We start from the raw sequence: 15,620 nt of genomic DNA on the forward strand, positions 1-15,620 counted from the left end.
AATGCGAGACAGGCTGATTCGATCTTTGAAAATGGTTAAACTTACGTTTTATAAAGTGTTCTCGATTGCCATCAACTGCTAACAATACGATGTTTGTACACAATATTAGTCCAAATAACACAGAGAACGGGTAGATCATTTTTCAGTTTCGCAGACTCAATTAAACAATATTCTTTATCAACTGCGGTGACCTTTGTCGTTTATTGGTTTAATGACAGAACGATAACTAATTAGCATCATGTGAGAAATGCAGACCTCCCATTCTCCTAATGTGATTCTTGTTTTACTTATCAAAATTTGGAAGAAACAACTGTTGAAATTCGTGAAAGAGCAGATGCAACAACTGGCAGCGCAGTTTCACAGAGCACAGAAGTTACGTTATTAGGATAGAATGCTTCTGGGATTTTGTTCTTATTTTAGCAGAAGAGGTTTGTCGTACGCTTCAAACTCTCCTGTCTTTCGATAAATTTTCACGATCCTGAAATTTTACCGCGCTTTACTGCTAAATTGGAAACTAAATGTACCATTTTGAGCACTGACCGGTAAGAGTCTGTGATGAGAGTTTTAATTCAAAACAATGTGAATAACAAAACCTAATTTTACTCAAGAATTGCTTCCAAATACTAATTTTAGACGACAATCAGAAGTATGCGTAGTTAGGGATCATGCATTAATGACGTCCACAATTTTGCAGTGCGGTTAGTAAATTTAAACCATCGATAACTCGACAAAACTGCGTTCTACGCAATCAAATGTGTGCCTACCCCTAATGAGTGGATCTATTTATGACATGACGGTAGAACACACATTTGACTTCGTAAATTGAATCTATGTCGATTCCAACTCATTTCACTATTTTTAAGATTTTCTAGTTTTTCAATCAATTCTCGATCTCGATTGCAAGGACCGATTTTCGGTTTTTTGGTCATTCATTGATTTCAATCGATTTCCCGATTTTTGGTCATTTCCCGATTTCTAGTCATTTTCGAGCTTCTCCTTTCTCCTTTTCATCATTTCTTCCCGCTGGGCCAGGTAGATGCCCCGTATCCGGTTTTTCAGCAAAAAAAAACTTGGCATACTGGATACGAAGGATACACATTATTTGCACACGCGACGAGCTTGTCATTTTGGAACGAGGTTCTTTGTAAGGCATGGCTTGTTTCGTTATCTTATGAATATCAAAAATTCCAATATCACCCTTTAGAAACCATGATCCAATCAAACCCTGATATCAATGACATCTTCAACAACACTCCGGTTACAGTCTAATCTTTTCTTTAATAAATATATTTTCGTTTCACTTTTACACAAAAAATACAATTACTTATTCGAATATTGTATAATATAATCATTGACACGCACCTGTGAATGGCGACGTGGTAAAATAAGTATTCGTATCGGTAAATTGCAATTGAACTTGATTGCACGTACAGTATCTTTCCCTTACAATTCTTTGCACTACAATTTTAATTCCTTAAGGGTATTTCACATATGAACTAATCTTATCAAATCTTAGCATCGTACGTTGCTTATTCCACAAGGAATTTAGTAAATTAAAACACAAATTTAGGTTGAAGTTTTTCCCGATCGAAAATATATTGTGCTGTCCCGATGCTACCATGTATCCGTTTAACTTTCCCAAGCTTCATCCCTTAATTTAGCCGCCAACAATTTTCGTTCTTGAAATGAGAACGGAATTCACTTTTAATCGAGAAAAAAAAAATGAAGAAAAAACTAGACAAACCTTTCGCTTCCCGCAAGACCCGTCGCTCATTTGCCAGTTCTTCCGGTGACGTTTTCAGTTTGACTCCCAAAGCACCAGTCACTAAACGTCTTGCTAATGCTGCACACGTTTCCGGTCGTTGGCGGTATGGCTGCAAGGAACTAGAACACTTCTTGGCTTTGGCTCGGGAATCGCTGGTTGCTTCGGTTAGTGGTTTCATGACCACGAATGGTATATTACCCGACAGCACTTCAGCCGCTAAACATAATATTTGACAATTAATGAATGCATTCGTCATGGTCATTGTGCGATGAACCAACCAATTTTTGAACTGCTGAATACCGCCAATGCGTGCGTATCATCAACCCATTTGATGTCAAAGCCAGATTCCTTATAGGCGGAGAATAGCATCATGAGGTCTTGCGTCTTGAATTCCATTGGGAAATTTGATATTTCTAAAACGTGGGGAAATTCTTCGGCATTCAGCAACGCTTGTTTACTGTGGTATAGCTGAACGGGGAAACATCTCATAAATTACGGATAAATTATTTGAAATGAAAAATCTTACTTTGTAATCAGATTTCGGTTTCTCAATAGCCACCTTCCCGACAGAAGCCGTCAATTCATCGAGTAACTTTGGATCGAGACAGTCACCGTTATCGTCGAACATGCCTAGAGTGGATAGGGAACGAGAATGAAAATTATTGTCCAGTGAGCGAAAATCAACTGGTAAAATTACAGTCCCAATCGTCGGTTTCCGGATCCACTGTTACTTTTGATGTATGGCTACCATTAACGGCGGGTTTTGCGGCTGGCTCTGGTATCTCGAGCACATCGGACACGAATGTCTGTTTCATAATACGTCGATTGCTGCGGTTGATTTCCTGTGAACAAACGAAACAGTTAACCTAATTTCGTCGTGTAATTTTGGCGTAAGTTTGACGATTGTATGACGATGTGTACATCTACAATGCATTTCGAGTTTCGAGCACAGTATATAGTGGCCGAGACTACATTCTGCGGTAGAAATACGAAAAGTGTTGGTTAAAGTACTAAGTGTACAACGTTTCTTCGACTGAAATGATTTGGAATCGCGAAAGGAGATGGGAATCACGACAAGTGTGTAAAATGTGATCGAGTCAATATTGGTAATGAAAATCGGGAGAAGTCATGGCCTAAGTGCTACGGCTTTCTGCTGGTTTTACCAGTCTACCCGACAAAGTAGCAACTTCAAATAGCCACAACTTTACCGTTTTCCAACACGACTTTTATTTGATAGGACGAAATGATGAAAACATGTACGGCAAGCAATCGATTTTTCGTTTTGTCTTTAGACAGGGACTATTTTTGGGAAAACATTTTCTTGAATTTTCCCAAATTTTCTTTGATTTTCCCATTCGGAAAAATGTCAAAAATAAAATTTCTAAAAATAGTCCCTATCATCAGGCGAAAGAAAAATGTCACAGCTTGATGAGGGAGTGCAGTCAACAAAAGATATTTTAAAAAAAATTCACTTACTTTGGAAGCGCGCTGTAACTCCTTCTCATCTCTATCGTCCTTGCTATCTCTGCCCGATTTTGCATCTTCTATCCGTAATGGAACACTTTTCTTATGTTTTAATGCGCTCATTCTATTCTCACTGTTATCGCAGTTAGCTATCACACTGAATTCCTTTCCACCAACAACTAACGCCTCATTCACCGTCGAATTTCGCAAATTCGAATCACAATCACCAGTAACGACGTTAGCGGTCAACAGCTGTTCATTCGACTTAATATTTGGAATTTGATCACATGAAATCACGGTACCACAATTCGTTGACGCCACCTCAAGCGATGTGGATTTGGATAGATCTGGCTTTTTATCCGGATCGGACGGTGATGTCGTTGTACTGGATGGCGGTGTGGTTTGGCTACGGCGTGGCCTTGGCACGTACACAGCACGATCGGGACGACGTTCTCGCGGTTTCGTTGCCAATGATGAGCTGAACAGACACAAAAGTGAATTTCTTTTCCCAGAAAATGGCCGTTAACAATCAGGTGAGACTTACGTTACACTATCACCGATTGTTGAGTGACCCGATTGGTTGCGATCGTGTGCTGAACTGTTACAGTCAACGGTGGCGTTGAGCGCATTCAAAAAATTATTGTTCTTTGGCTGGTGGGGATTGGATGCATTCACGATTGAGGGAGAGGTGGAAACAACAGTTTCGTTTGGATTTTGTAACTTTCGGATGGCTGGCGGTTGGTACAATTCAGTTGCTGTAGGTCTGGTGGATGCTGTTCGGAATTTAAAAAAAAATTGAAAACCAAAAATCGTAAGACGTAAATCATGTACATCAATCATACAACAACTGCTACACAATGGATGATAAACAATTGATTTTATTACGCCGCAAAAAAAATGATTTTTCCACTTTTGAATAAATTAAAATTTTTGCGCCTTTCGGTTAAATAACAAGCCACAGAAAAAACAACATTTATTGCGATCGTGTCTCAGCAAAAAAAAAGATAACGAGCACACACTTCACTTACAGCATTATGTGTATAAATATTGGAATGTAGCACAACGAACAGCGAAAACAAAACTGAAGTTATGGAAGCATAAAAGTGAAATGATTTTTTGCCTCTCCGTTCGTTTGGCCATTACTATACTCATACACATACCTACACGAGATGTTGTAGCTAATCGGTTTGGTTACATTTATTTATTTATGTATTCTTACATCACCGGCACCGACGAGACGAATACAAAAGCACACCGAGCTACGTAATAAACAATAATTTGAAACTCGTTCTTCCAATCAATCGAATATAACGTAATGTAATTATGAGTGACCTTAATTTCAGACGTGTGAGTTGAATGAGTAAACGCTCAGACACAATATGGTGATACATGCCAAACATACGGTTGATAAGTTTTATTTAGCCGGCTTTACAAGTCGACATAAACATTTTGAGTATGTTCGTTGTGTTGTAAGTGAATCTCTCATTATATCTTCGAAACATTGTTTACTCTCTTGGATGGAATAGCGGGCGCAAGAATATTTAAACTGGAAAACTATTGTAAAGCGTAAATAGCACTACAACACTGAGTGTAGTACACGTCTAGTACACTCCGTTTTCAAAATAATAATGAAAACGGTTATTCTTCATTCCTTCCATCTGTCTGAATACCACACTACGAACTGTTCTAAACAAAGCTCAAATAAATGGTTCTGTACAAAAGAAACGTAAAGAGGGTGCAATGGAAGAAATGGGAAGAGAGAGAGCTGTTCTTACTGGGTGAAAAACAAAGTAAACAAACACAATCCACAAACCTTAAGTTTGTCTCATAGAACCGGAAGGTTTATGTGCCGTTTGCATTGGAACTGTTAAACTTATGGACTTGCGTCCGGAGAGATCACAAAGATCGTCATTTTATTAGATACGAGGAAACGACAATCGTCAATAAAGGTGACTTTTTTGTATAAGTCAACGCAAGATATCACCCGTGACTTCCTCAACGTTTACCGCTTTGTATTTAACACAGAAGTAAATTGTAACAAAGAAACGGAACGCTCTTCTCGCACACTAAGCCCGATAAAACGACGAATTATGTAATCCTCCGAACAGAAGGTATACCGATCCAAGTTCAACAAACGAAACGACACAACAGTTTAAAAAAGCACAGCAAAAGACCAATCGACGACGTTTTTTTTTTTTCTTCATTTCTTTCTTTTGGGGAAATTAAATCCATCATTTCCTTATTAACTCAAATAACGCGATCGCTACACAACGTTTTACGAGCGCATTATACAACAGAAAATTACTTTTTATTGCTAAAAAAACGATTTTTTTTTCTTCCAAACTGCAAAAGCGAAAATATAGCACCATCGATACACTTCACGTTATTATGTTTGCATTCCGCTGGATGGTAGCGGCTGTGAAGTGTATATTATGGTAATAGAATGTTAGTTATGGTAATGCGAAAGCAGGAAAAGAAAGAAAATAACTTTTTGTTGAAATGAAATTAAAAACTAATAAAAGCAAATTGCTGTGCACAATTGCATGATGAATGGGTACTTGAAATTTCATGGTGGCAATTTTTACACTTATGTTGTAGTTTGATGCCGTTAATAATAAAAGTTGTTCTCCACCGATCTTATCGAGAGGAGGGAAAAATGGTACAAATAGTGGGACATGGACCAGGGTTCCGGTAATTGCGACTCTCAGTTTTTATATAGTTTTGCTATCGGATGTTATGATCTTGAGCCCGTGCAAAATTAAATCGGTCTGTCGAACCTTAGGTTCTGAAAGAACGGAGTTAAGAGACTTCTCTCAGTTGATCACCAAAGGCAATGGCACCCAAATGTTCAAGTGGTGCCTCCACGAACTTACAAGATAATTTTCTGTCTACTAAATATGGTAAATATTCAGTGAACTGTTCAAAGTTGGGTGCCAGCTGCCTTCGTAGAAGTCTTGACCTCTCCGTGCAGAACCTAGAACACACTCACGAAGCCTGATGGCATCAAAATTTGAACGATTCGGCAAAAATGCAGTATAGGTGAACAGGGTGGATCGGCGATTTTTTGATTGGGAATAGAGAAATGTCACCTGACACCATTTCAGGCAAAATTGGGGCGCGGAAAGCAATTTTAATTTTGTCACTTTGTATAAGGAAAATTAATTTGAGTCAAAGAAAAATATTGTTTGTACAAGGAAAATGAAAAAATTAAAATTTCTTTCCGCGCCCTAATTTCGCCTGAAATGGTTTCAGGGGACATTTCTCTACCATTCACAGTCAAAAAATCGCCGATCCCCCCTGTTCACCTATACTGCATTTTAGCCGAAAATTTTGCTGTCACTATCTTCGTGATCATCTCACTGGTGTCTTGACATATTCCTTCTGTACTTTCAGAAGCTAGGTCAGATCATTGAGCTTAGACAAAACATTTCGTGGTAAAGAACCGAGAGCCCTATCGAGAACTGAAGGAAATTAAATTCTGGAAAATTCACAGCGGTCCCACTAAAATTTTCGTGTCCTACCGCAGGACATGTAGGACATTCTTTTGAGATTTATTAATGAAATTAACAGACGTTCCAACTAAAATTAAAAATAGTTTTTTTATGCCACTGTAAACTTTAGATGACTCTGTGGCATAAAATATTGTATTTGACTGAATGCAAAGTACTTTATTATGCTCACGATACAACAAACGGCCTATTTTAAATTCCAAAATATCAACCCTTTAATAAAGTACTTTGTACCTAGATTGCATAAACACCTATTTTTCTATTTACGGTTTATGTTTTTTCAATTCTTCGATTTTCGTCTTTGTTCGCTGGATTGCGGCTGTTGGAATATACACACGGTAGAGTAAAGTAAACCAGTCAGGAGCGCTTGATTTGACTAGGGACCTGAATAATCTAGTAGTCTTATTTTTATGCGAAATAAATTCTTCAATTTATGTCAGTGTTCATTTGAGCTCATTTTTATACAGTGTATTTGGTCCCTTATTTGACGTTTCTAAAATGAACCGCTCCTGCCTGGTCTATTTTACTCTGCCGTGAATTTAAAGCTTTGCTCAAACATTTTTTACTGTCGATCAACAACTTTTCCGCCAATTTAACGTTGCCAATTCCTGACCAATCGATCTATCGATTTCCCTTATCTTGTCTTCCTTCGCTTTTTTGTCCTTATGTTCACGATCAGCTCTTTCGTCCTGCTGCTTTTTTTCTACCACTTTTCAGCTTAGAATTTTTGGAGATCTCAATAAACCTGATAGTTTTCGACAAAGTGACAGCAGACGATCAGTTATGGGAATATTTATAACACCCTTATATGCATCAATACCATCCTTGACTAGCTGTTGTTCCTTGTATGTACTCTTTATTTTGCAGAAGGTTTCTGCATTTGCGTTCAAGCAAAAACACGCTTTTGCCAGTCGCGAAATAACTTGATATTTAAAATATCCAAGAATATCTTTCATCCCTGATAATCTAAGCCAATAATCATATGAAGTTAGGTCGAAAATTATTTGCTCAAAATCCGCTTAAATGTTACTTAAGTATAGTTCCTGAAGTGCCCTACGTAGGACAGTAGGACAAATTTCGAAAAAGGACAAAGAAGGAAAGCAGTGGGAGCGCTGAATTCACTAAAATTCCCGAATTCCGGTTTCGGTCCAGTGTCATACCAACGTAATCAGTTCAGCTTGTAGGCATAAAAAAAACAACGAAAAAGTCGCAAAAGCAACGACAGAAAGTGATAGAAAGTTTAAGAAATTTTTGAAAATTAAATTGGGCTCTTAAAACTAACGTTGTGCCTCAACAAAGTTTGGTCCACAATTTTCTTAAAGTCAATCGGTAATGAGAAAATCCAAAAACTACGAACATCCATAAACACATCGACTACCTATAAGCTGTCAATAAAATGCAAAATCAAATTTCTAGGAACTTACCTTTTGTAACAGCATTTCTATGTTCCATTCCCATTTTAGATTTTCGATTGAAATTAGCGTAACCTTCTAAATTCGAATCAACTCTCCAGGAGTTTGAGCTATCGTATTTCCCGTTTCTATTTATTTATGAAAAAGAAAACATCCAAAAATTAACCGATTTTATCACAATTACAGTCGGTCAGTTTTTATTACTTTGAGATTCCGTTCGGTAAAATTTGTTGTTGAGAGCAAATTACAGTTCGTCGACTTTGTCCTTGGCCAATTGAAAAAGTGGCAATATCAAGCAGCGGCTTCAAGTCTTCACATGCTTTGTGAATCAAGAACCGGCGATAATTGTTGACTGGAGGGAACAGCAAAACACTGAAACACGGTAGTGTATAAAGGTGTTAGTATGGCTTGGATAAGAAAGTTTAGTTAGTCAATTTGGTTGGGATGGAGAAACATTTCGACTGTGTAGAATGGCTGTGATTTTAAATGTGATGCATAGGGATTATTAACGATCCAAATGAAAAGGATATTGAGGTACCATCCATAAATAATTTAGTCTGTGGTGAATCATCGGATTTTTATCGTGAGGATTCCGAAGGAAGCAGTCTTGTTGTAAGTTGTAAAGTAGTAGAGGTCTCTGTACTAGGTAGGTACTATACTTCCACATTGACATAAGAATATTTTTGACTGACTGCAAACCTCAGTAGCCGGAATCTCAAGATTCCATCATTTCATACACTACAGGAATAGTACATTACTATGCAAGGGAAGTAAAGTGATATCTCGTATCCAGATGAGAAAAAGTATCCGAGGGCGGCAGCCCGAGGTACTTTTACTCATCGTGATACGAGATATCACTTTATTTTCCGTGTGTAGTACGACGTTTTACTATGCGAGTGATGTAATAGTATGTTGTGTTACAAGTATTGTAATGTTGATTTTTTCAGCACTAGACCCAAGTTTTCCTTACGAGCGGAGCGAGTAAGGAAAATTGGGTCGTGTGCTGAAAAAATCTCATTACAATACGTGTAACACATCATGCTTTGTGCCAACCGAGAATTGAAATAGACAAATGCACAAAAATTCAGAATTTTCATTGTAAACAATCACTCTTCGAATTTGATCGATCACGTTGCTTTGCATTTTTTTAAAACGAATGCTGTACAGTCGAGGAAATTTAGATTTCGGGTTTTCCAAAGGTATTAATCTTATTTAACCCACACTTTATCCCACAACAATGGAATCCACAAATTTAAATTTAGTTAACACAACGGTCACAATGACGGCGCTGCAGTCACGATTTCAAAATGTGATATAGGGTGGCTAATTAAATTTTGGTTTTAGCTACATTTTCTCTTGGTTTTTAATTATTATATTAGGCTTCTAAATTAAGAGTAAATTTATGCAATATAAACCGTTTGAGTTTGAAAAAAGATGTTTTGTATCAGTGAACGATATAGGAAAGCGTTCAGTACGTCTCAACATACAAAAGAACGTAAAATATAATTGTACATTTAGCCACCCTACGTCCGTCATCGCTTCTATTGTCTTCAAAAACATATTGTGTGCTTGTCATGATATGTATCAGACGTTTGTTTATTTATGTGTCTCATCTAAAATGCTGGCCAGCAAAATTTTGATCATTAAATTCAACGGCCAAATTGATCTAAATGTTAAAATAATTGTGAATAATAGTGAAGTTAATGTGGTTTTGTTTTCTCTTCATAAAGGAATTTGCATCAGTTTGATGTAAAGTGCGGAGCACCATTGGAAAAAAAACTTGTCGCTGAAGAATGATCAAAAAGTTGCTGGACGCAGTAGCTACAATTAATGCTTTGCAGGATATAGAATCAAAATTAGAGAAACACCAAGAGCCGTCCATTTGAAATCTTCATCATCATCATTTCAACTAAAGGTTTTTTTTAACGAAACGGAAGTTCGCTCGCAGATTCGGATCGGAACATCTCATTCGTTTTCGCTAAAGCTCGTAGCCGTCATTAATCATGATTCCCATGAAGAATCGCCAAAAATAAAAAATTGGCAAGGGATGAAGAAACGCCGGCAAAAACAAAGAATGATAAATTTGTCTTTGTTGCGTTTCTTCACACTTTGGCGATTCTTCGTGGTGATTAAACAAATCCTTTGAAATTTATCCTTTTACGAAAATCTAAAAGGCGTTATTTGTTCGAAGCTAGTGAATCTATCCTTTTATAAAAGTTACGAAATGCTGCCTGGTTCGATCCTAAGGAAACTCTTATTTTACGTCAGGTAACGGCATCTTGTTCGATCCTAGGGAATTCATACTATAACGAAAGATCCCGAGGACACTATCATTTTACGAAAGATAATGTAGAGACATTTCAAAAACGTATTTTTACACTTTGGCGTTTCCTCACACTCTGGCGATTTTTCTCTTCTTCTCTTCACACTCTATCGATTTTTCTTGGCAATTCATCATTATGAGGTTCCGAGCCTACGCTGAAATTGTAGCCTACATTTCTGCGTTTCGAAATTTTTGATCGCTGATATCTTTTTACGAGAGCCCTTTTTGAAAAATGTACGACCACATTTTCGAGTAAAAATATGTCAGCTTTGAATAAAAAATAAAATTGTCTGTGAAAGTTCCATGTGCTTTGAGAAAACTGTACCGATGCCCCAAATTTGCATCAAAGAGGTACACTTTTCTCAAAGCACATGGAACTTTCACAGACAATTTTATTTTTTATTCAAAGCTGACATATTTTTACTCGAAAATGTGGTCGTACATTTTTCAAAAAGGGCTCTCGTAAAAAGATATCAGCGATCAAAAATTTCGAAACGCAGAAATGTAGGCTACAATTTCAGCGTAGGCTCGGAACCTCTTATGGTTGATTTGTTAAATCAACAAGAAAAATCGCCATAATGTGAAGAAAAACCAAGAAATATCGCCAAAGAGTAAAGAAACTCCAAGGATCATAGAGAATTGAAAATTTGTCTTTATGGCGTTTCTTCACACTTCTGAGACTTTTCTTGATGATTTAACAAATCAACTAAATATGATGAATTGTCAAGAAAAATCGCCAAAGTGTGAAGAAACTCCAAAATATGACAAATCGCCAAATAATACAATATTGTCGATTTGACTATAACTTTTATTTAGAAAACGATTGTACGGGACAGTATGTACTGCATATCATAAATTTCCTCTCTCTTGTGTTTATCTGTGTTCTACGAAGCCAAAATATAATTTCGGACTACAAGTAAACCGTCTCGACTGCCCAGTAGTTATTTTCCTAAGTTCCTAATGAGTGCAAAAAGGCTATTTCAACATTAGTTAGGAAAGCATAATTTTTATGTGAATGTTTCTGAGGTTTTCCATCTTAATATTTTCATGAAGTTACAAATAATCCACAGAAAATTTTATTACCCTAGAACGAGGTCGGAAATACATCAAATAAATCAAATAGAAAACAGACTTGGAAATTGTTATTTTGTCTAAAAGTTGATATTAAAATTCTTTGGAAATCGTAAATCGCATAATTGCATGAGCAGGCATCTCAGGATTATAAATCAGGAACTTTGAAGTTCGTCATATATTCATATTCTTATCTTATTCCTGACCAGATTCTGTTTTCATGATTGAGCTCAATCATGAGCTTCACTTATACAAAGAGTTGAATTTATTTCCTATGCCAAATTGTAATTTGGCGAAAAAGAATGTTCCGAATCTGCGTTTCGTTAAAAAAAAGCCTTTAGTTGAAATGATGATTATGAAGATTTCAAATGGACGGCTCTTGGTGTTTCTATAATTTTTATTCTATATCCTGCAAAGCATTAATTGTAACTACTGCGTCCAGCAACTTTTTGATCATTCTTCAGCGACAAGTTTTTTTTTCTAATGGTGCTCCGCACTTTACATCGAACTGATGCAAATTCCTTTATGAAGAGAAAACAAAACCACATTAACTTCACTATTATTCACAATTATTTTAACATTTAGATCAATTTGGCCGTTGAATTTAATGATCAAAATTTTGCTGGCCAGCATTTTAGATGAGACACATAAATAAACAAACGTCTGATACATATCATGACAAGCACACAATATGTTTTTGAAGACAATAGAAGCGATGACGGACGTAGGGTGGCTAAATGTACAATTATATTTTACGTTCTCTTGTATGTTGAGACGTACTGAACGTTTTCCTATATCGTTCACTGATACAAAACATCTTTTTTCAAACTCAAACGGTTTATATTGCATAAAGGTACTCTTAATTTAGAAGCCTGATGTAATAATTAAAAACCAAGAGAAAATGTAACCAAAACCAAAATTTAGTTTATCCACCCTATATCACATTTTGAAATCGTGACTGCAGCGCCGTCATTGCGACTGCTGAGTTAACTAAATTTAAATTTGTGGATTCCATTGTTGTGGGATAAAGTGTGGGTTAAATAAGATTAATACCTTTGGAAAACCCGAAAACTAAATTTCTTCGACTGTAATAACTCATACGAATTTCATTTCAACACTGGTTTGAGTGTTGTAATAAGCCATGAAAACGGGTGTTGTAATTTTGGACATTTCAATCTAGTTATCGATATTGAAATCTGTCGTATTTCAATTCTCGGTGGCACAAAGGTTATTGCCTATACATGTAATAGCCTTGTTACATGCACCAGCATAGTAAAGGACAATTTCAGCCCATTTTTGCTCACTGGTTATGCGTGCTTATACTGATTTAACAGCGTTAACCATGCTCGTCTATGCATAGTCTGTTTGGTTTGTATGAGTGCACTTTCCTGTAGCTAAAGGATCACTTTAGTGAGTGAAATGGAGTTGTATCTGACGTCAAAACGTCTTTGGTAGCTTTGTATTGATAAACAATTTGGTAGCTACACCTTTCGCTTTTCTTTTACATATTTTTTGTTTTTTTTTTGTGTGGAAATTTTGCGTAATCTTAGCTACACATAGCGACGCTAAAGCGATCCAATTCAAATTTTTCCTTTTGTTCTTCGGTCAAGTTTGAAGAAAAACTTGAATTAGGTGTATAGTAAGTTGCTACCATTCCACAAAGTTTGTGGTGAATAATCTCACTATTTCACGAAAGTAAAGATTATCGTCGTGACATTGTTTCACTTTACGAGCTGTAATGTGCTGTGAACTATTTTTTTTACATAATCAAAACAGTTGTTTGGCCTTCCCAATCCATCGGCCTTTTCTTACACAAAATACTTCTTTCATTTTCGCTCACACTCACATCACTTTCTCTTTCCGTTCTGTTTTGTTTCGTTTTGCTTTGTTTTGATGTTTCTCGTTTGTTTTTGCTTGAATTGTAACTCTTGTTATACCTACATTGCTAAAGTTAATGTAACAATTTTCAATGGTATATGAACATGCAATTGCAAGACGTAACCGCTTTTATCGTTCCTTCCGTGCCAATATGTTTTCTGTTTAATATGTCGGCTCATTTAATAAGACCATTCCAAGTGTGCAAAAAAAATGGAATATGCAAACTTATTGACGGGTGCTGTTTAATCAAGTGTCATAAACAACAATGACGCAACGACGCACTGAGTGTGTAACTCATTGGCATTTTTTTTCTTCTATTAATACAAAATTTGCAATTCGGTCTGATCCGAAATTTTATTTACAAAAATCGCAAAAATCATGGGAGACGTACTCAGTGACTTGACTATGCATGCTGTCGTGTGGGCATGTAGTAATAAATGTAGTATGTACGAAGTCATTGAAAATGTAAGGACAAAGAAATATAACTACGACCTTGAGGTGAAGATCGCCTAATTTTACAAATTTTTCAATTTTATCTCTAAATTTGCGGTTGAGTCGGGCTAAGACAGGGACACAGCGAAAAATATTGTCAGAGGAAAACCCATCGACAATTATTTATTTATTTAAATCAATTGAACAAACTTACCTATTTTTCGCTCGATGCTCTATGTAATACACAATGTCTTTATCAACATTTCGGATAAATTCCTCATCCTCGGCACTAAGAAAACGATCACCAAATCTATCCAGTTTGACAATGTTTTCGGACTTGAAATCCACCGTTCTCGAAATTATTTATAAGTTGATATATACTTGCTAATGAAAGAATGCACTCAGCTGGATCACAATAAACTGGAATCGAGCATAACACAAATGCGGATTATTCACAAAATAATCTTCAATGAATTTGTATGCGAAACGATTAGACTTTTTTCGGCCGAATAGTTTTGATGTTCTCAATTTAATGTCACGGAATTATTCTTTCTTTTTTGTTGGAATCTACAAACAAACTTTTGCACGCTCACAGCAGAAAAATACGAACAGCCATATTTTTGTGGTGATGACACTGAACTTAATTTTTGTATTTTTCTTTATGACAGATGTATTTCAGCCCGTTCACTTCAATTGAATGGTGAATTTTTGAAAATTGGCCAAGCAAAGGTGGGAGGTCTACAGTTTGTTCGTCATTTGATCAAGCTTCTAAAAAAAACAGGTTCAGACAGTCACAAAGGTATAGATTGTGGATTTGAGCATTATTTCACAGGATTCTAAATGATTGACGCTGTCGGCAAGTCTGTCACTTCTGTCACTTTACACGAACAATATTTGCATGTCATCGAAAATTTAAATCTCTACTTAGCAAATGATATTGGTAAATTGGTTTGTTCCATTAAAATCAGCATGAAGTGCCCGATCTGGTAATACTCTGCTCATGGGCGACAGAGGTCGTTAACAGTATCATTTTTTTTGAAAAAAATCAACTTTTTACTCCCATATCTGTGACACTTAAACAGAGCAAAACTCTTCCGTTTGGTGTGGGTCGGTGAAACTGAATTGTTTTATTTAAATCAGCATGAAATGCCCGATCTGGTGATACTCTGCTTATGTGCGACAGAGGTCGTTAACAGTTCCATTTTGCAGTCCGAAAATGTTGAAAAATATTTTTTTTGAACTTTTTACTACCTTATCTGTGACACTTAAACGGAGCAAAACTCTTCCGTTTGGTGTGGGTTGGTGAAATCTTTCATTTAAATCAGCATGAAATGCCCGATCTGGTGATACTCTGCTCATGTACGACAGAGGTCGTTAACAGTTCCATTTTGCAGCAGGAAAATGTTGAAAAATATTTTATGTTTCAATTTTTTCCTGCAATATCTGTGAGACTTCACAACTGCCCAAACTTCCAATTAAAAAAGCTAGGATTTGTCAACAAATTGTAAAAATCTAAACCCACCCAAAACCGGTGGCAAAATACACTTGTAATGTCGTGAATCGCTACACTTTTCAATCAAGATCAAGCACATATGATGGATGTGTTAATCTGAGTTTAGATGGGTCACTCTAACCATTACAGTATGTAACTTTAACATAAAGTATTGTTCGTGAGCTTCTTCACCATTTATCCATTTTAAACCGCTTCGAAAGTAAATAATAGAAAAATCAAGGAAATATATTCTTTTAAATCTCACTTAATTCTC

The 15,620-nt window shown here is 36.4% G+C and overlaps 1 protein-coding gene across 2 annotated transcripts; it reads right to left on the reverse strand.

The window, feature by feature from the left end:
* Positions 1–1,260: 1,260 nt before the first annotated feature.
* Positions 1,261–14,485, reverse strand: LOC119084158 (R3H and coiled-coil domain-containing protein 1). 2 transcript variants are annotated; one of them, XM_037194009.1, is made up of 10 exons: positions 14,069–14,485; positions 8,355–8,522; positions 8,163–8,278; positions 3,774–4,002; positions 3,242–3,707; positions 2,463–2,607; positions 2,292–2,395; positions 2,044–2,233; positions 1,745–1,981; positions 1,261–1,679 (listed from the first exon to the last, which is right to left on the reverse strand). In XM_037194009.1, exons 3-10 carry the CDS (start codon positions 8,194–8,196, stop codon positions 1,630–1,632), a joined length of 1,455 nt encoding a protein of 484 aa, XP_037049904.1. In that variant the 5' UTR covers positions 8,197–8,278; positions 8,355–8,522; positions 14,069–14,485; the 3' UTR covers positions 1,261–1,629. The 2 variants fall into 2 exon arrangements, with proteins under 2 accessions (XP_037049904.1, XP_037049905.1); XM_037194010.1 differs by lacking the exons at positions 3,774–4,002; positions 8,163–8,278; positions 8,355–8,522; positions 14,069–14,485 and adding an exon at positions 5,522–5,613 and having other exon boundaries at positions 3,242–3,731.
* Between the last annotated feature and the right edge of the window lie 1,135 nt (positions 14,486–15,620).

The sequence above is a fragment of the Bradysia coprophila genome, unplaced genomic scaffold (genome assembly GCF_014529535.1).
Source record: "Bradysia coprophila strain Holo2 unplaced genomic scaffold, BU_Bcop_v1 contig_732, whole genome shotgun sequence".
In the NCBI taxonomy this organism is placed as follows: Eukaryota; Metazoa; Arthropoda; class Insecta; order Diptera; family Sciaridae; genus Bradysia; species Bradysia coprophila.